The 22,317-nt window shown below is 37.5% G+C and overlaps 1 protein-coding gene across 5 annotated transcripts in view; it reads right to left on the bottom strand.

The window, feature by feature from the left end:
* STAG1 (stromal antigen 1) overlaps positions 1–22,317 on the bottom strand; it is a 190,526-nt gene that overhangs the window by 48,288 nt on the left and 119,921 nt on the right. For all 5 annotated transcript variants that reach the window (XM_030494156.1, XM_030494152.1, XM_030494155.1 and 2 more), the window contains exons 11-19: positions 17,697–17,795; positions 12,861–12,940; positions 10,569–10,676; positions 8,204–8,318; positions 5,927–6,044; positions 4,687–4,790; positions 1,786–1,878; positions 1,569–1,658; positions 1,176–1,379 (exon numbers count right to left, since the gene is read on the bottom strand). In XM_030494156.1, the coding sequence (XP_030350016.1) occupies positions 1,176–1,379; positions 1,569–1,658; positions 1,786–1,878; positions 4,687–4,790; positions 5,927–6,044; positions 8,204–8,318; positions 10,569–10,676; positions 12,861–12,940; positions 17,697–17,795 (1,011 nt within the window). The remainder of the gene's footprint in view (positions 1–1,175; positions 1,380–1,568; positions 1,659–1,785; positions 1,879–4,686; positions 4,791–5,926; positions 6,045–8,203; positions 8,319–10,568; positions 10,677–12,860; positions 12,941–17,696; positions 17,796–22,317) is intronic.

The raw sequence follows: 22,317 nt of genomic DNA, 5'->3' as shown, positions 1-22,317 counted from the left end.
GTCCTGTTGGCCAGGGGCAAGGAACTTCAGTTATCCAAGTGTTTTATCCATCTACTAAAACAAATGGCTAACACATGTAATGTGGCATTAGCTGAAAGGATTCTCTTGCCACAAACAGATGGGCAGAGATGTAGCACAAATTCTGCAATGTCTTTCCAGGTTCAGCTAAAGAAGTTCCTAAGAAAGTACATATAAAATAGCAGACAGGTAGACAGCAAAGTAAATGTATCCTATCAAAGAATGCACAGTGACTCCACTTGTTCCTCTGGGTTGTGGAGTGCTTGCTTCCTGCATGCACTGCCTTTTTTACTCATGTACATTCCTACAGCAATAGAAAGATCTGTATTTACTCTGCAGTGTGACAAGGCATATATACAGTATACATCTATGTGGCATATTAAAGACAGGAAAAAAGCTTATTTTCTTTAATGTGCAATTCTGAAATTAAGACTATAAATTTACATAAAAAACTAAATGTATCTGTCACAGTGCAATGCATGACTAGAGGAAGATCTATGCAGCCCTTATGTTTAAAAAGCATGAGAATTACAGCAAATTAAGTAATGTTACACAAAGTTAAAAAGATGTAAAGCAAGAAAAAAATGAGTAAGTTTTCTGTTCTTATTTAATGTACTCTGTCTTACGCATTTTGAAGGATGCATTCTTACAAGTAATTCCCAGGCACCTCCAGGTTTTAGACCTCTATCTTTATTTCATTCTTTCCAGAGCTCTTGCAATATGCCATTATAAATATTTTACTAAATTCTCTCTTCCATTCAAGACACAATCCAAGCTTCATCCTGCTGCCTACGAATCCATTTGGGACAACTGGAATCACCACAAGCATTAATGTAAATGCGCCTTTCTCTGCATTTTACATCAGCTTTCAACCATTCATCCAGTTAACTTCTTATGTGGACTGTTAAATACTAAACTACATTTTCAGAAGCAGGACTGTCCCATGGTCTTTGTTTTACAGCACCAATGTTTTGCAGGCTTACTGGCTAGTTCAAAGGATTTTCTACGCAGTGATATTGCTCCAAATAATTATGAAATAGCTACTGCTGCACTACATCTTCAGATGGGTAATTCAATGACTTGGTAAGAATGTTTTTCTGCTGTTTATTGTAGTGCATTTTAGGCAGTCTAACTAAACTAATTTTAAGAAAACAAACCTCCTGCAGCAGATCCTCTACAGAATGGTTGAATCGATCCACAAATTCATCAATAAGTTGGCTGTGGGCTATGTCAACTCTGTTCTGGATTGTATATTCTTCACTACAGAGTATGCTGTAGGTTTTGCTGCAGGCTTCGAGAACATCTGATTCCACATGCTTTTCCACCACAAACTTAATCTGTTTCAATAAGGCATCCAGATGCTGTAGATCAGAAAAGAAGTTCAGCTTTCACCTCACCTGAACAATGAAACTCAAAGAAAAAAGTCATTCAAAGAACACACCAAATCAAAGTTAGATTACTAATATGCAAAATGCAGGCGCACTATTGTGAGACTAGAATAGTAACCAGATACTTGAAAGCACCCAGACTTCTTGCCCAATGTACTGTACCTTTTCCATTCTGCCTGTGCTATAGATTTCCAGATCAAAATACTGAGGGATTTGCAGGAGATTTGCAACCTTCTCGGCATCAGCAGAATACTAGAACATCATTAAAATAAAATAAAAAAAATAAGTGAAGTAAAAATAAATACCTACACTACAGAATGAAAAAGTTTAAAGATAACTGCAAATACCAGCAAGAGGTTTCTTTGGTTGAAAAATGTACCTTTGATAGCAACATAGGAAGTGCAATAATGAAATGTTCAGTCAATTTATTTCTGTCATCTATCTGAGTTTTTCTTTCTTTTGCTGTCAAGACCTGCAAGCAACCAAAAATAACTAAAATAAATATAATTTCTGCATATAGCTTTCATTTTTTTTTCCTGAAGTTTGTATTACAAACAAAAATCCATGCAAGTATATTTTTAATAAATCAAAACAGGAGGGAATAAGGCACTCAAACACATTTGGACTGAAGAGTGATTAAATGGGAGGACCATGTGTCCTAGGAAGCCGTGATTGAAAAGGAAAATATCATATTATCCAGCATGATATTGTCTCAACACATCATCATTTTTTGAAGATTGAAATTCAAATACAACCCAAGTCAATGGAAGTTTTGCTATTGCTTCCAAGCGAATTGAGCTCTGGCTTTCACACATTAAGCACTGTGTTAATGTAAAACCTCAGGGCAACTGAAGTATAATTAAGAAAACCAAAACCACACTGTAACAGTGATTTTCATTAGTAGATTCATGGCCTCATCTCTAAACTGGAACGTAATTCTCAGTGAGAACATAAATCCAAATTCACAGAATTCATTTACAAATTTCAGTGACAGATACACCGATGCTACTAACGCTGTCATAGCAAAACCACCTTGAAACAGTGAACAGAGAGACAATAATCAAAATGGCATGCTTCATAAAAGCTTAGATCTGGCTTTGTGGCTTCAGAAAGGAGAGAATACTTTTGAAAACAAATAATGATAATAAAATACTCAAGTTAGCTAATGATTTATGTATAGCAAAGCTGCCAGACTGCACAATAAGGGTTACAAGCTGAAGTCAGAGAAGAAACTATTTCACAAGAAGGTGAGTGCACAATTAGAAATCTGCTCCCATTTCAACTCGGAGAATATGCTAGCAAGAGATGAGAACATGACAAACCTCAACTGACAAGTCAGAGATCCCTGCAGTTACCATCCCACAACTCATGATCTAACTGAAAAGAAGCAAAAGCTAAATGTCATACCTACATCTCTCTGTAAGTGAGGAGGAAAAGCTGGAAACAAAACACATTCTTGGATGAAAGGTAGCCTATTTTGTCAGCAGAAATCCAAAACAACCATGGAAGTGAAGTGGAACAGATCTGTAACCAGGTTAAGAAACCACTTCCATAGTACACGGCACACAGCTGGATACATACAACAGCAGCTGCAATCCCTGTACCAACTTGCAGTGCAGCACCAGCGTGCCAGCAAAAGCTGCTAGCTCGCCAGAAGGCAATGCAAATGCAGCTGGGACAACCACACAGTCATATTCTGGTGACCAAATACTGCTATTCAGTGGTGCCATGAACTAATCTGGGTCCCTAAGGATGGTCTCAAGGCTCTTTTTATCATCCTGCAGAAGGTGAAATTACTGAAATGTTTTCTTTAGCTTTAAAGAAATATAGATATTGGAAAACTAAGACTAAGCAATTTGTCCAACTTAAGTGAACCGAAATGTAGACCTCTTGATATAGAAAAAATACCTGGAAAGCTGATAGTAACAGTATTTGGTGCTTCAAATAGAAAATACAAACATGAAATTCTTGTTAAATTTAAAGGTTGCTCTGCCTGCTAGGACAGTTTGCACATAGAGATATGTTTTAATAAATTAGGAATTTATTAGAATATGCTTTATAAATTTAGATGCATCAAGCATGTCTAAATTGGTGCTTTCTTGGAGCTTTTCCTGGGATGCTGTTTCTGCACATGAGGCTAATCTGCTTATTAATTGCTAGCTTGTAACAATTCATAGGCTAGGTAACTGCATGTAGTTTAGGAATGAAGAATGCTATGTGTATTTCCAGATCTCACCTTCATTAAGTCTGTGGCTTTCTTCAATAAAGTAGTTATGATTATTCGGAACAGAACCTAACACAAGTACCAAATGTTTACATGGGTTTATTTCATTTTAGCCTAACCTAAATAAAAGGGAGACTATCAAAAATCAGGAAAGTACGTTTGGGAAGCTGGGACTCTTTTGGAACATGGATGTTGAATTTATGGAGAATACAGATGAAAGGCTGTTATCACCCTGACCTTGTGACTTAGACTGAAATGCTTAAAAGTCCATGCCCAGCCTTAGGAATGGACTTCCACTGATCTCCAGTCACTATAAAATAAATCAAAGAGGCAGCTAGATTGCAACATGGCCAGAATATCACATTCTTAAATGTTTAGGGCACTCTGTGGAAGAGACAAAAGAGAACAGATACATAAAACCACAGATGCATTCAGGATGGTCCCAGTCCCAATCCTCCTGCTCAAAGCAGACCCAGTTCAGGGGTCAGACCAGGGTGCTCAGGCCTTTGCCCAGTCAGCTCTTGAAAGCTGCCAAGGATGGAAACTGCACAGACTCTCAGCTTCTGTTCCAGGGCTTAACTGCTCTCATGATGAAGATACTGTTGGCTTTTCCTGCAAATTCTACATCCGTATTAGCAGCACATTCTTTTCTATGGAAGACAAAGGTAATCTTGTTCTATTCCTGCGCACTTTCAATTCTAATCTAGATTTCAATTCTAATCTAGATTTAACGTTAAGGGCTGTAGATGTGTGTACATTGCAAGGATAAGCAAGGGATATGCTAAACAGACTATCTAAATAATAATAAAGATTTTCATGCTGTAAAATTTGTATTACTTGGCAATACAAAACCCCAAATCAAACAGAGAAACAAAAACCTAAACATGTCCAGAAATAGAATTTCTACTATTTTTCTTCAAGTATGTTCACATGAAACAGGAAATGCCAATTATAAAAATCTATTTTAAAAGCATCAAATTGTGGTATGTAAACATATTTTTTATGTCACTGTAGTAATACACACAGGTCTGAGCTACCTACTGCAGTACCACTTACTCTCTTGCCAGTGCCTCTGCCTACTGGAGGATGTGCTTCAGCAGCTTGTCTGATTGTACACACCATCAACTCAATAAGAGCACTCTCCTGCCGGTCAGACATTGCTATGGAGGGAAAAGAACAAGTCACATCAGTTCTGATGTGTGTGCAAGACATCTTAAAGAAGGCAAATCTGTGAATGCAGTTGTGAAACACGGGGACTAGAGAACAGAGACAACATTTTGTCCCATTTCTAAACCCAAGGCTTTCTTGCTTGTTCTTTGAATTACCATTCACATCATCTCAAAATGGATACAGCAGAACTTAAAGAAGTCCAGAGAAATTTAATCTAGAAAAAAGATGAACAAAGGGGAATGTAACAAAAATCTAGAAAATGAAGAGCATCATGGAGGATAGAGAGTGACTTACTATCAACCATCCCTTCCTTATAAAATATTCTCACTATCATGAAATATTATTTCTGTTCTTTGGGAAGTTCTTCTGGTCACATCTAGAGGATTAAAACCCACTAGGCTATGCATAAGCGAAGAACCAAAGTGCCTACTTTCCTAAGGAAATTATCATATAAATACCACACTTATAGCAGATGGATGCCAAAACGTCAGATTTTGAAACACTGAGATGATGAGCACATCGTGATACGAACCACTAAGAGTGCACTGTTTCTTCAACCACCTGTGAAGGTCCCTGAACTAGGACAATCCTGAAGGATTCTAGAGGCTCCTGAATGACACTCATTACCATTAGGGACTCTTTGCCAGCAACCTCCCTGGCTACCTTGTGCACACAGATTTATGGTTAGTGAAAGGAGATTCAAAACTAAAGGCGAAAGAATCCCCTTTCTTTTTTTCCTCCTGAGAATTCATTAGGTTTTAACATTGTCTGGAAAATAATTACCACCACCTGAAGTGCTCGTTTGTTCAAAACTCTGTTAGCTATTTAATTTATTGAAAAGCTCATGTATACACTTGTTATTTAAACATTCAGACAAGAAGTAATCCTAGCCTTTAATATCAGGGAACCACAGTACAGCATACTTCACAAGATGAAAAATAGAGTATAAAAATGCTGCTTTTGAAACGAAGTGCATTAAAAATGGATTAAATGAAAATCCTCTTTAAATAGGCTTTCTGAGCAAACCACAACATGAATACCTCTATCACCCAGGGTGAAACATCTTTTTAAGGAATAATTAACAGTATTATGCAATAGCAATAAAGTATAGAGCCTAAACAAATACCTTCTTCTCCTTGGACTGGTTCTTCCAAGAGCAATTCAGTCATACATTCCCAGTCTTTCAACAGCTCTTGAGAACTCTCCCACAAACTGTCCACCAAATAGGCTGCATGTTCATGCAACTAGAAAATCCAAAGCAACCATGAGTACAGCATTCTGGTACAGGCGGCATTTCTTCAACTTTCACTGTCATTTGGCCATGGAGAACGTCCTGGGCATGTGCTCTTATGTTAGTTGGAAAGAAAATTCAGTTTGAAACTAACTGTGGAAGATCTTCTTCCAACTGACTGATATAACTGCATGACAATGAGGCTATATTTTAACAGAAAATGGAATAAAACCAAATTAAGCTTCTTTTCCATAAAGCAGCTTGTTTGCGAAAAATCCTTCTCAGAGTTTTGACCTAGAAGCTTTCCTCACTTTCTTACTCTCTTTTTCTTAATGACGAGGAGAGATGGCGAGACATGGACGAAGAGAGAGCTAATATGTGTCTTCAACAAGCATTTATTTTGCATACATGCTGCTACATAGTCCAAAACCAGTAGCAGAAACCCTACTGATTTCAGGGGGTACAGAATTAACACTAACTTTAACCACAAAAAATGTTTTTATGTGAATTAAGGCAACTGTTGTAAAGTGAGAAAAATAATCCATACGCTTCTACTGGTTTATAAACTGTTCTTTAACCTCTATCAAAAAGTAACAAGCACAACATGCAGTTCTGATTTGCTTGCCAGACATGGAACTGATTCCTTAACTGGAAAACACTTAAGACTGTCAGGAAGGAGGTGTCAGTACATTTACCTACTCTTGTGTTTCTGACAGCATTGGGCAAAACGTCCTGTGTCACAGAGCTTACTGATGCTTGTCACAGTTTTTTACCTGTTCCCTCTTCTGAATGCACCCTCTCAGACTGCAGCACTTACATCTTCCAGTCCTATGGAAACGGAAGCTCCCAATTCTCTAAGTCTTTATTAAAAATGAAGACACAATATTCTGCTTTGTTTCTAACAAATCTCTCAAAAACAGCAACTGCAAAAACTGGTCTTTAGAGAGAAGTGATCTTGGGGAGCAGCTTATGGCTTGCCTGGAAAGGCACTTTGCTGACCACGGCTTTGGGAGCAAAGCCAAGTTTCTTTTCCCCTCAGAAGGACAGACATGATTAACACTAGGTAACTCCCAATCACACACACTCAGATTTAAGGCTTTTTCTCTGAAATACACAATGATCTATTACACTATAAATTTTTAAGAAGCTGGACCTAAAAATACATTCACATAGCAGATTGAATGCTCACACAAGTAATGTTTTGTCTGGACTTAACCTGTAGGTTTATAAAGGTGTCTCTAAAATTAACACTGGGTCTAAACGTTATCCTTCCTTCCCAGCATCTCTCATTGCGTTTCTTCTCATTCTCACAATCAAGTGTCTTGTTCAAGGCTTCATAAAAATTAAAATACTTGATTGTGATACCTTTCCTTTTTACACAAAATATATTACCCTCCCTTCTGCCCTGAAACATTCCTGTCATTCCTTTCTTTCGGTCTTCCTTTGCCATCTATTTATTACCAAATCAAATGTATAATTTTTAAACCTTTCCCCCTCTATCTTCAGAGCATCCCATACCTGATGGTTTATCTTCTCAAGTTTTCCCTCCACTCTACTGCCATTCCCCACCTGAATTACTATTAGTATGTCTACCACAAAACTTCCCATGTATGCTATCTTTATAAACTATGGCAGAATCCCATCCTGAATGGGTTCATCAAACACTTAATGTCATCATATGTATGCTTGCAGCCTCCATCCTCCAACGTTTTCAAGATGCAGCTGTATAAAGTTCTGAACAACCTCATCTAATCTCACAGTTGACTCTGCTTTGAGCTAATGACCCTCAGGTCCTTTCCATTCTGAATTATTCTGATTTTAATAATAATTTGAGATATTATGCAATTTTTGTTCTGTTCTGGCTCAAATTATTTTACTCCTTTAAGAGTAACTCCAGAGATATATTCCTTACATAGTTCTCTCAAAAAATAACCAGCTACATTTTTATGTAGCAATGAATCCTAGTAGCCATCATACTACCAGAAATGCCATACTGGGGACATGCAAGAGCAAAATAAACCATGAAAAAGAATGGGGGGCAGGGTAAAGGGCACACAGTATTTCTGAAATGATGAAATAAAAACCAGAAAGAACTTGTTACTGTATGTGGATACATCACTACTAAAGTTTCAGGTTTTATTAAACATGTGAAGGTTAGAAGAATTCTTTTACCTCACTTTCAAGAAAGAAAAGAACCAACATTCTAATAAGGTTTCCATTTGGACTATTTCGTCCCCTCCTCTTTGCTAGAGCCTCTTCAGCTTGGGGATCATGTCTGCTGAACAGTCTACAAATAAGCAAAAGGAGCTATCATGTTTATCAAAACAAATTTCATTTCTGCAATAATATAATAGCATTTTCTTTATATAGTATATTTGTTCATAAAACACAGTGAAAGTATCTCAAGCTATCTCGTTCAATGGAAAGAGGACATGACCTCCACCTGTCTGAAGAGATGAATTTATCTTCAGAGTCTTCAAGCCCACAGGGCTGGAAAAATTTCACACAGGAAGCAGCTCTCCAAAACATATTTATATTGAAGGATTCTTCACAGTTTTATATATTTGCATTATTTTTATAGTTCTGCATTTTTAACTTACCCAATGTTTACAATGGGTACATAACTTTAACTTACCCAATGAGTTTACAATGATGTTAGCACTTATTCCGCTATTGCCTCAAGAACAAAAGTTGTATCTTCACTGTAGTCACTCTGACTGGGATATGGTATAAACAAACTTGACATCCCATTGAACAACCAACCTCATGCACAGGCAGCAGCATAAAGGATAAAGCAAGCTACTAGTAAACTATGTGGGGGTTTATTCCTGCATTGAGTTTCTTGATGCATGGCTAATTCCAAACTACTCTCCATGCTCAAATTTGCTAGCTTAACGAGATCTCAGATGTGCCTACATTACAGTTGCTCCAATGATTGCTTTATTTTGAGAACTTTGAAAACTGTTTCCTGCTTTCACGGTGAAACCAGTCACAAAGTGATTTCACTACTATAATTCACTGAAGAGTAGGATGAGTTACACAAACCTGTTCTAGTTGAACACATCACCTCTTCCCCCTTCTTATCTTAATAGGTAAGAAATGAGCACCTCTGCAATTGCTGAATTACCTTAAAACATTCACCTCAGGACTGAGTCAGTGATCCTCTGTATTATTTGCTTTCCTTTGCTAACTACAGAGAGAAACTCTAATGACTAGCTTACATGTAGAAAGTTGTATTTAAACATATTAAATTAGGTGAGATAAATCCCACCTCAAATGCCTCGAGGAGATTCTAACTTATTTAAATGGAGCACCAGCTCTTATGTCTTAGCAAAAACCAAGAGAAAAATGAGTGTTAGGAATGGGACAATCTTCCCTCAATGCTGTTTACTTTGAGACACACTTGTAGTACCACAGGATAGTATCTCACTGTAAAGAAAAGTTAGGACGAAGTCTTTACACTAAGTGCACTAAAGTGCAGATATGTCTTCATTTACCTTCTGAAGCATTTTTTAGAATTATTTTGTCACATGTTGATTAACAGAGGAATTTCAGTGTATGCTTTTAAAAAGAACCTAACCCTTTCCTCTATGTTGTAAAATGTTATGTACGAAATCAAATGTAAGTGAATTTTGTAAATTACCTCCTTGAAACAGACAATGCCTGATCACAAAGATGGAATTCCAGAAATCCACAAATGAAAGCTTACAATTACAATGTGGACTTCTAAATCACTAATAAACCACAGAAAATTAGAACACTGACAACGGAAAGTTGATGCTTTTATAATTCTTTCCTATCATGTATCTTGGCATGAAAAATTAGATAACCTGGATTCTGATATAAATACTCTATAAATATATTAAAGAACTCCAATGTTACAACCCATGAGGGGAAAAAATAAAATTACTGCTAGAAGAATTTTAAATGGAAACCCTAAAACAAACAGTTAACTGCTGTGATGTGGCAATGTCCTGGTGAGAGCTACTGAAGCAGTATGATTCACACTGAAAGGGTAGCTCATTTCTTTTGGCAGAGTGGGTACATGAAAGATGTAACCACAAGTGTAATATATTTTTAAGGGAAGTCAGTGAGTTTAGAAACAAATTTCTTAATTATTACTACATAAACCCCTCACAAGTTGACAATTCTGAAATAAACTGGTTTAAAACTTTGTAAAAAGGATGAGTGCCTAGCAAGTAGACATCAGGGATGTGTAGGCCCTATATATATTATCACAATAGTAATTCAGCAAGAGCTGTGGGATTTAAACAGACTTTAGAGGTTTACGCAGTCTTTGTATATTTAACTCTTGAGGAGTTAGGAAACGTTATCTGAATTGTAGAGCAAGAAAAATGTGAATTCAGTTTCTTCAAGTTTCTAGGTCTTGAATTTAAATAAGAGAGTAAATCTCTGTTTTAAATTAAATTCCCAATTTGCTACATTGGGATATTTCACTCCATTGCTTCTTTTCATCTTACCTCCACTAGGAAGCATTCACAAATCTGGTCTTATTCCAGGGCAAATGAGAACTTACTTTTTGTGAAGGAATTCTCCAGCTGCTACGGCAACAGGCCGGTGTGCTGAATACACCAAGTGATAAACATTCTCACAGTCTTCATTTGACAGAGCTTCTTCACTTCCACTGAAAGAGTCAGAAAGTAACACCTGAACTAAAACATGTTTTATTTCAATTCCCTTGCCTCTCATAACTTACTTTTGACAGCTGCAAGATTGATTTCCTTCATACAAAATCCTAAATGGTTGAACACTGACTTCAAGGATCTTTGGTTCAATTTCCAAATACAGAGATATTTAAAGGGCCCATAAGGCTGGAAATTTGTCTAATTTCCTCCTCCCAGTTGTAGCAATATATATATACAAAACAGTATTATGAAAAAAAAGGTCATCCCTGCTTACAAATCTTGCCCTGCTTAATTACATAGACCATCACACTAACTACAATGCACATATTGCAACACGCTAAACATTCATTATTAAGTATTATTAAACTAAAAAGCCTAGAATGTTACATGAGGAAAATGTAATTACTTGCTTAGACATATTTACTTCTATAGCAATGTCTGTTTGCTTTCAAAGCTTTTAATTTTTAAAGTATTCAGATCTGGGACTGGGAAAACCTGCCTTCCCAGGAAAACCTGGGAAAACGGCGTAGTCCATTTTCAGGAGTAAAGCCTTTTCACATGACAGCCCATGAGCTCTTGTGTGCTGTGGGGCAGGAGGTGCCTCTCTGCTGGCCTGGTGAGCAGGAAGAAATATTCCCATTTCCAGCTGCTGAGAGGGCCATGAGATAAAACTGCCTCACCAATGGGAGAAAGCACAGAAATGCTCTGGGTATGGGCAGTAGAAAACTAAACCAGATCATGTCACAAAGTTGGGACACAGAACTAGCACTGTGCACCCATCAACCAAATCAACACATAATCACGTTAGGATTGAATCACAGTGTGCATGTAGCATTACAATAATGTTGATACAATAAACTGTCCATCACTTTTACGGTAGTTAGTGAGCTGACTAGAAATAGACTTCATTTTCAACATCAAGGAACTGAGTCTGATCATACCCTGCTCTGCTGGATGAAAGATGATAAAAAGTTTATTTTCTACAATTATTTTTTGACAAGAACAAGCCACCTTTTACCCTTGTTTTAGGCAAATAACATAGTTGGGGCTTCTGCAGTTTCTGATCTCAAGGTAGGTTGTGTGTGAGTTTTCTGAAACTCAGAAAAACTTCTGAAACTCAGAAAAACTTCGATTTTTCAGCAATATTCTTGAAAAATGCTATGGCCCACAGAACAATTGCTACTGATATTGATATCAATGATATCAAAATACCACCACTGTTGCATACAGGAATATTACTTCCCTCCTTGTTTGGTCAGTACTTGTCAGAAACATCTATGTATCAGGACATCATTTGGCTTCACACTACAAATACTTTTTCATTGGTCATTCCCCATGGTGATTTTTCATGACATCTTTTCAGAGTTCCTACCTGACAGAACATCGCCCTGTGCTGTTCAATGTGACCCATATTCTTCTGGTGCTAAATGCATTTAACTATGTTTTCATCATGCATCTCTCATCAAAGAGAAAACGGAACAGGGGAAAAAAACAGGTGCACTAGATAATTTTTGACCTAAAATCTTACTGTGTTCCTGAACATTGCTATTAATGCAGAGGATATGTTCTACATCTCCTTTGTGACCATATTTGTTACATTTGCTTCAAAAATGTAACAGTAGGTACAAGATTTCTTTTCTTACAAATATTACAACTCTAATATCTGTAAAACAGAGTGACCCATAAATAAAAAAAGTGAAGTCCAGACTTCCTTACTAAGAGGAAAGGCTAGTCTGATCTTTCACCCAAATTCTGCATGTTCAAAAACAATCTTCAAAGTGAAGCCACTGGGTATAAAGCATAATGCAGAAATTCTACACATCTGTTTGTAAAACAGAGGCAAAATAATATGGCCATGAAGCTAAAATATTTCATCTCATGGGAATAGAGTAGGTGAAGTATAAAAATGTATTGATGTACTGAGACTACTAGTGCATCCATTGCACTTCCAATTCAGCCTTCCAATACCTTAAGGGGCCTACAAGAAACCTTTTTACAAGGGCAGGTAGTGACAGGACAGGAGGGAATGGCTTCGACCTGACAGAGGGGAGATTTAGATTAGATATTAGGAAGTGTAAAGTAACAGATTCACTTCATTACACAAGCAAAGAAATCAAGTCAATTACATATTTCTGCTTTAGGTAACTTTCAAAGGGAATATACAGGTTTTGAAAAATACTCACTGAAGTATTAGCGTGACTAATCGAATGGCTTCCACAGCTACATCATATTCCTTATCAAGTGTCATTGATACAATGCGATCCTGAAAAGGAATATTATTACAGTGACAAACCAGAAACACACAAACAGCTATCAGATGAAGAATTCCACAGATGACAAAAGAGATACTCTTGGGGATAAAGATCTTTCAACTAGACACATGAAAGCCCTTCAGTATGACTCAACCATCTCATGTACATCTGAGGAAGCTGTGTGCTATCTGCACAATGGAACAATAGGCAAGTACACAGGAATGAGAATAACTGCTTAAAAACCAATCCTTATCCTTGTGTGTTTTCTAGGAAGCAAGCAAGCAGGCTTTGGAGTTGAAGCACTGTTCTGGACTGGTCTTATTTAACAATTCTTTCCTGAAAAAGAATGCACTTGGGTTGGATAACAGCAGAAAAATTGTCCCATTTCATCACCCTGGAAAATAATTTGAGAGCAATGAATGCTGCACAGATACATACTTGGAAATACTGTGAAGAAAGTCACACCTGTGTATTATCTGTCAAATTGTGGCCTTTATACCTGGCTACATCTTAAGGTTTGAAGCTGATCTCAAGAATTATGCTACAGACCTTCCACAGGAAAGTAGAAAATTCCATGGGTTTACTTTGTATTTTCCTATATTCTTTCTAGTGAAGAAAAGTACACCACCTTCCAGACAAATCTGACGATTTTATAATTTCTAAGGACCCTACAGTTATGAACAGTCTTCCTAAGGGTTTCTTTCTCCTTAGTTTCAGATTGCTTACTGTCAACCGAAAATAGATGCAATTAGTCTATGTTGTCCTTCCTATCTGGGGAGAATTTCTATCCATCCATAAAAATACAATATGTCTTGATGTTTTCTGCTTGACTGATCAAGTTAACGAAAAGAAATTGGGCCATCTGAAAATAAAACTCGATTGCTCTGGCTTGACCTACTTCAGGAAGGGCTAGGTGCTATATGGCATTTTTGGATGTGAAAAAATAGTTAGGGACTAAAAAGAAAGAGGGGAAGTGTTAGGTAACAAAAGTGAAAGTCACCAAGAACAAATTAGGACAAAATAAAGGTTTTCACCTCTTTTCTCTAATATTTTGGGCATTTAAAGGCTGAAGGTGACTTTCCAGCAACTGATGCTTATGTCAATATTGAAATTTGGGAATAGCATGTAAAGAACACATTGTGGCTTTCTCAAGCGTTACCACTCAACAAAACCAAGGCTGTAAAGATACTTGGTGTCACTATGACTGAATGCACCTCTATCAATCGCCATTAAGTTCTTGGCAAATCCTATACATTTAACTTGTTATATCTAGACAGCTTTAGAGACTCTAAGAACTCCGTTAAGAGGCTCAAGCAGTGAAATGACTTTCCAAGCAGGAAATTCTGTGTATGGACAAGACAAAAAATGGCTATCTATTTTTCCTAAGGTCTTGGCCAAGGAATGACAACTAATAACAACATCAAGAGAAAGAACAGCCAGAGATACTGATATTAAAAGTTTCAGTGGAATTTCATATAGTCCCTCAAAGTGTATCTTGAACTCCAGGATACCACAGGGAGGGAACTAATTGCACATGAAGGAGTAAGCACACAAGTATAAAACTCCTCCTACATCTCTGAAAAAAGCCTAGAAGGGAAGGGATAGTCTCTCCTGCCTACAGAGCAAGAGAGACTCTCTGAATTTGGAGTCCTTTTGGACTTCGAAGCTGACTGATGCTGCAACGTTTTCTTATCCAAAAAGACTGCTCCCTCCTCTCCGTTTTCCCCAGAAACATCAGGCTTAAAATAAACAGTGTGGATGTGTCACTTGCTTATTCTCTACCTTGGTGGCAGCATTTCTGTGTGATGGCACCTGCCAGCCAGGTACCAGGATCTCTGAAAGTGAGACCTGAACACCTAATGCCTCAGGAAAGCGTAGCGTCTGTGCTTTAGTAAGTTACAAGCCCCAGCTGCTCAATCTGCTATGACAAAAATTTCCTGTACTGCTGTACAGCAGTAGAACAGGACACAGACCTGTATTAAGAACATGAAATATTAATTTTCACTGTCTGTGAAGATCAGTTTGCAATTACATATGAGGCTGTGAACAAGGCTGGCTGAAGAGAGAATCTATCTCCTTCTGCCTCCTAGGAGATGAAGACAGCACTGTCCTGCAAAGGGTCACAGATGAGGGACGGGAATTTAAACGGCTGAGCCTAAATTTGCTGGTGTCTTGTCTTTAGCACTGACTGCAAAAGAGCTAATGTGCAGCTTTTCCATATGGCTCCAGTTAATGCTTGCATCAGACAGGACTTCTTGATGGAAAACAAAAGTCTCCTCTTCAATGGACAAAGCTTTGGGGGTTTTTTTGGATAAAGCTTATTTTTTAGCATATCATCTACTCCTAGAAACACAAACAAATGCTGGAAAGAACACACTTTCCTTTGGAGAAGTGACATTATTAGATCCTTGTCACAGCTATTTGGAAGATGGTGAAATATTAACACCCCAGCACAAGTAATTCTGGATCAAATTAATTTATACTTTAAACAGCTAGAAGATCTCTAGAGAGACTCCTCTTGACAGTTTGAATGGATTGAGCTGAACAGCAGCTGAACTGTGCAGTTCCATTAAAGTCTGATGAGGAAAAATAAATAAGCAGCAATAGAACTGCAAATGACATTTAGCTCAATTATTTTTCAGGGGGTGGTGGTAGAGTTTGTGGTGGCAAGACATTTAAGTAATGTATCACAGATTCGAAAAGCATTAATTTGAAACTTTGCTCCATCCTGATGCCAAAGGCCGCATCCCTGTCAGCATAACTGTAAATCCAAGTGCAGGCATTTGGGAAATGCCAGCTTTTTGTTCTCTTGATGTGGCTGCAAACCGAAACTGATAAATCATCATGTTATACTTATCTCTACTTGAGGCTCACAGAGACTCTGAGCTTAGTTTTTCTCTAATTTATTGCATGATACAGATTTCTGTAGTAAAAACAGCTTTAATGGAACAGAGGACAAGGATTCCTAACAGAGCTTCCCTTCATCTTTTTGACAGAAATGAAAATTCTTTGTGCCATTCTAAACCACGCAGCAATGCCCAGGCTAACCTAACCTCTTCTAACAAAGAAAATTGTTTACACAGTGGAAAAAAAAACCAGGAAAAAGTATTTAAAGGTTCTATGTTCCTGTGGCTTTTTGAAGAACATTCTGAGTAACTATTTCTCAAAGTGCCTTCAATTGTCTTGAAAGTTTTGCTGGTGGATGGGACAACTTCAGTCACAAAGCAGCATTTCCTCTAACAAATTACGGGAGGCTAAGAGAGAAACATCCAGCACATTTTCTAGTAGAGAGCAGATATGGAGACCGTGACAGTTTTAGTGGCCTATTTCAAAATAAATCGAATTACAGAAGGAGCAAATATAAAGAAATCTGTAGGTCCAAACAGATGGAACAATAAAAATATCAGAGTTGGATGGTTCATTTTTCTGGAGAGTTAACTAGTATTTCTGGTTGTCCTGAGCAAACCAGACTTATGGAGGTATTACAGAAGTAGTTTGAGGTCTGAACGTGTTTGCCAGGTACTCTTCTAAGAGAGGAAACTTTGTCTTTACTGCAAATAGTCCTAGGTTTGTAACATGAGAAAAACACAGGCCCTCAGGCGATCTCACAAAATTACATAGTTTCATCTCCTACTTTAAAGTCAACTATACCTAGTCCATCCTTGACACATATTTATTTAATCTGGCCTTAAAAATCTCAAAGAAAATTTATTAAAAAAGAGCCTAATCTATTATATAACTATCACTCTGGACAAAAATCCTTCCTTAATATCTAGACTTTACTGCAGTAGAAGCACTTCTTTCTCCATCTCAAGTGAATGTGGTAAAAGGCTGATTACCATTATGTTTTTATGAATTGTTTACATGACAAGTTTTCTACATTCTGTGCTTTCCTAGATCAAACTGGAGGAGTTAATACTAACTGCAATGACAGACAAAATCAGTGAAACGATATAAAAATCTATAGTGAGAAGTTTTTAAGTCTTATGCACAGTATAATCATTTATGAGTATTTAAATCAAACAGAAGCAGTGGCAATATTTCCACACTCATCTCTCCAAACACCTCACTCATGAAACAAAGCAGTCATGCCACAAAGTGAGTTACAGCCATGTTCTCATCAAGATACTAAGCAAAAAAGTCAGTGCGTTTGTGCCAGTAAAAAACCCCATAAAATATTTCTCCAGTACTTATCTTCTGAACAGGACAATCATGCTCAGGGGTTTGTCTAAAAGACCAATGTAATCTCCTGTTCTGCAGCAGGAAGGTATTTCATTGTGTGTTCTATTGTATAATATTCTGTATCACAGAATATTGTGATGCAGATCGAAGTATCTCTCTCTCCAAACACAAGCACATATTCAGCTAAAAAGCTGTCATACAAACAATCTTTTGTTACAGGCTGTTACTTTCAGATGTATTTCAGACTGAGTGAAACACACAGTACACATCCTTAAAATTCAATAAATCTGAAATTAAATAAGTACAAGCAGATTGAATGATGATAATTATAAACTATCAATAATACAAACAGATAAGTAAGCATGCTGGCCAAGCCTGACAAATCTTACAATAAACACTGTAAAAATGAATTTGGCTTAATCTCATCATTTAGTAATACAGTTTTACTACTGCAGTTACAATCCCTGTCACAAACAAATGAGTTTATTTTTGCATTTAATATACATGACTCAAAGACCGCAACAGCATGAGACAGATGATGCTTTTGTTTTCTGTACTCCTTCCAAAAATTTTATTTCCTCTTACCTTGAATCTATTAGTGAACAGCTCCAGTTTTGGAAATAACTCTCTGTTGGTATACAGACTCTGAAGAGCTTTCAAACACTTCAACCTCACTTCACCTTGCTAAATAAAACACACTAAGATTAGCTGATAGAATACCCTAATCAAATGCACATGAATATTAAATAATATCATATTGTAATTTGTTTAATGTACATTTAAAATTTTATGCAAATGAGCTACCAAAGCCAATTTGCAATTCAGCTAAAAACCAAAAACCACATGCAGCTGCAGACAAACAATGTTAAATTTTATCCCTATTTGCATATATGAAGGATTTAATTTGCATTCACTTAAATGTCTGTTACTGTTTCACTTTCAAGTTAACTCCACAAAAAGATAAAGAATGTAGCAATTATTACAAAATAAAGACGTATGATCTCAAGGTGGTTGGTGAAGACAGCATGGCTACTTATCTTTAGAAAAGAGACTACAGGCAACTTCTGCCTGATACCTGGTGTTTACAATCAATGTACAAGCATTTAAAATGACTGAGCATGGGCTGTGTGTAGCCCAGTCAAGCAACAGCCATCTCTGAGCATTGTCTTTCCTTTTCCTGAGGACAGAAGAAATACACACTGGATTTATTACTCTGAAATTTTCTACACCCCATCTCTCATCATAGGACAGGCACAGGCTGAAGGATGCAAAAGGCTTGAGAGACCCTCCATTGGGGAGCGGGCTGCTGCCACAAGAACACCATATCTAAGCCACAGCATGAGGAGCCCTTGGGAAGAAGAGCAGCTTGTTCCATCTGAGTTGTTCTGGTGGCAGCAGGTCATCCCCAGCTACTCTTTAGATGGGGACTGCTTTGGTCTGGTGGACTGTAGATAGTACATGTCATTGCTGATCATTAGCAGAGGATGTAAGCCTGTTATGGCCTTGGCTGATTTAGCTATAGAGGATCAGTACCAGTTTTGGCATGTCATGAACACTATGGAGCAACAGTGAGGTAGCAGGTTTAGTTATAACTCCACTGAAGACTGTCCCACTTGCCAGCAGATGTCTTGTTATTCAGCCAGCGCTGTAGTTCCAAAATGCAAAACTCCACATTGGTTAGGTACAAAAGAGTTAAAAAAAAATATCACTGCCAACAGCAACAGAACGTGAGACCTGTGCAGGTAAGGTCTGGACTCCCTGTGGAGTCCAAAGCCCTTGTGGACTTCAGCAAATACCGTGGATCAATGGCCCCAGAGTTAAGTTCAGGCCTGATACTGAGTGTGTCTAAGTCTTAAATGCACAAATCAATCAAGGTAGATAGGAAGCACACCTGTGAATTTGGTACTTGCATGGCCTGCCAGGAGACTAAAGCCGGATGCTAACAGAAGCATACTGAACCAGGCTACTGTCCTGTTGCTTACCAGATATGAGGCAGAATACAAGTGACTGCAGAAACAGGCAAGGAAGAGAGAAATGTTGTGTTACATCTGGTCCCTCTAGCTGACAGGAAAGGCCCCTGAGACGCAGAGGCAATCCCTGGAAATGACTGCCTTTCTTGGCAGACAAATGATAGGAGGATAACTAAAAAGTCTCGTTTTTAAACTGTTGGTCAAGGTTGGAATTCATGTCTTTGGAGAAGGAAGAACTTCTGCATGTCAGCTTGCTAATCCTGTTAAGAAGGTTTTAAAATAGAGTCAATAGAGATTAGTGACAGGAACCCAACAGGGAAGCATGAACAGCAATGACCTGGACAAGAACCTAAGAAAGGCAGAAGGGAATGTGTACATGGATACACCCCACCGAAGTCCAGAATGGAGTAGCAACGTGCCACAGACCATCAACATGTCAGACATGAGACATTTCTTGAGTATGAGAATCACCCAAGTAACATGAGCTTTTAACACCCCAAACACTTTTTGTGGAAAGAAACACAGCAGAAATTTCCTATCTAGCAGTGAAATAAGTGGGTAGGAAAGCTAAAGTTTGGGTAATTCCTAGGAAACTTATGCCAGGGTAAAAGCTGCAAACAGTGATGCAGAGCAAGGACAGGAAGAGACTTACTAAACTAAGAAATTAACTTACTAATGAATTAATTAGGAGGTCAAGCACAAGAGGAATACAAAAAAACAGAAGGAAGATATGATAAAAAAGTCCTGGGTATGTAATGGACACAAGAGGTAATAAAGAAAACTTTCTGCAAATATCTTTGTAGCTCAACAAAGAAAAGTTAGTTTGCTTTGAAGGGAGAGGAAAAAAAGTCATTGTCACTTTTTTATGTGCGCAGTGCACTTTTTTCTAGGAAAAGAAATAATAAATTAAAATTACAACAAAGACTATTTAGCTTATGGAAGGAAGAATTTCTTTGTGGCAAACACAGTTAAACACTCAAACTGCTACAGAAAGCTGTGGAATAACCAACACTAGAGAGTTTCAGAAAATATGACTGAGAATCACTGTGGATATACAGTGAAGCAGGGAAGGAAAAAGCAAAAATATTTCCCAAACCAGGTTTTAGCCACATTTTCTGCAACTCTCAGCTGAAGTTCATAGTGAGCATGAGCCAATCTAAGGCAGAAAATATTTGCAACCACGTAGTAACTTCAATTCTGTTAAAGAAAAGGAGCTATGCTTTCCAGCTGTTATTGTAGTCACATCTAGGCTTTAGACATAAAGAACATATCTGAAAGCCTTGCCATTTTCTAAGTAAATAATGGATAAACTATATACATTATCTGCATTCTAAAATTAAGACTTCGCATCCTCATGAGTTTCAGAAAAATATACTTACTTGGGGTTCTGTCCAATTTACAATTGTGACACTTGATTACTGCAGGATCCTGAATTCATCCACACTATCACTGGTTCTACATGTGCCTCTTTCTCCACTCTAGTTATTCCTCTAATTCGCCTTTTCTCAAAGCACTTTTAAACAATTATTTATATATTTTTATTATTTTGGTTATAGAAATCACTGTAGAAATGGTTTTTCATAAATATGAAAATGCATCACATTAATACTTCACTGCTAACGCTTTTATGTACAATTTGAAATTAGAACCTAAGCCAAAACCATCGAATTTATCAACTCTGTTTAATGACAAATAGTTCTCACATTTTCCCTATTTTTTTTAAGTTCCAAGTTGAGACACTTTCGAGTTTCAAGCAAAAAACTGTTACTGCTGCTAATGAAGCAAAAAGAAACACCGACACCTTTCATGCCAGCAGCGTGGGGCAGTCTACACTTGTCTGGGAGAGTCATGCTCTACTCAAAATTCTCTTTAATATGGCAGACCTGTGGAAAAGAATCCATCCCGAGGGAAGCTCACCAGTTCCACATTTTTGACATGCTAATCGCAGGGCTTGAACCAAGAATCTGTAACTCTTGTGTGAGTCTCACAGTGACCTATAGCCTTAGATCAAGCCACCTTAGATTCTTATCAATGGTCCATACAGTTGACAGTTTAGAGCATTAGTCTGCCATCTCCCAGAGAGATCCAGACCTCTTTTAAGATCCAGGGATACCACAGCTGCAGAAATGGTAATTAAAGGTTCTTTTTTTTGTGGCTAAGGGTATTCTGCTCTTTTAAAAAAATTACCAGGTTTTAATAATAGGCAAGTCGTTTGCTCAGGTCTTTGCCCTACCAGATTTCTGCAGTCCGCCCTGGGGTTTTTTGTTCTCTTGCGTACAAAATGACCTGAACTAGTAGGTTTCTTCAATCCCACCATTTATGGTATGTCCATGATACTGTGTTTCATTTTGATGCTCTAGGGCAGTGTATTTGGAAGTAATCTCCTGCCTAATGACAGAAACAGTTGCACTACCAGAGAGAAACAGATGAAAATGTCCTGCAGCACATGAGTACCTACAGCAGGAGTATTCCTGGCAGGAGCAAGCAGTTGTGTTCTGTCTGCACATGCCCACTAATGCCATTTCTGAAGATACTGTGTATCATCTGATGCATTTCTGCATTTTCTAAAGCTTTCCCAAACCCTAGGAAATTAGGTACAAGGAGATAATATAAACATTCAGAAGTCTGGAAAAAACACAATTTCAGTTTCTATATAATCTTAATAAAGGCAAGTTCTCTTTTTTCATCCTTTTAAGTAAAGATGCCATCACAATGAAGTATTCAAGCACCATCTGTTCCAGAGGACTCTGGGTTCATTCCTTTCACAGAAATAGACAATAAGTAAAGTAGAGGCATGAAAAGAAGGAAAAGGTATTTCCTTATGTATTAGGAACTGGTTTAAGAGCCATGATTGCCTAGGCATCTAGGGACACAATTACAGCTTCAAAACAGTTCCATGCATGAATGAGGCAGATGAAAATTAAGACTGGACAGTCTAACACAATTTTCTTTTTCCTTTTTTAAAGAAGGGTTTTTATAGAATTATATTATAGTTTGATACATTTTTAATTCAAGCTCCCAGATCCACAGGAATGAAAAAGAAGCTTAAAAGGAGAGAAAGGCAGAATTAGAAACCCATATTCAAATGAGAAAGTAAACTATAAAAAACCCGAAAAGCTCTACAAACATTAATCTGAAATTTGGGAAAGAGACAAGATTAACATACGAAATACACAGATTTCCCAAATTAGAGAACTAAACTTCTGTATCCTACCTCTGAAAGACTACACTGAAGC

The sequence above is a fragment of the Strigops habroptila genome, chromosome 8 (genome assembly GCF_004027225.2).
Source record: "Strigops habroptila isolate Jane chromosome 8, bStrHab1.2.pri, whole genome shotgun sequence".
NCBI lineage: Eukaryota > Metazoa > Chordata > Aves > Psittaciformes > Psittacidae > Strigops > Strigops habroptila.
The sequence above is the reverse complement of the archived record's forward strand: the minus strand, read 5'-3'. Positions and strand labels throughout refer to the sequence as shown.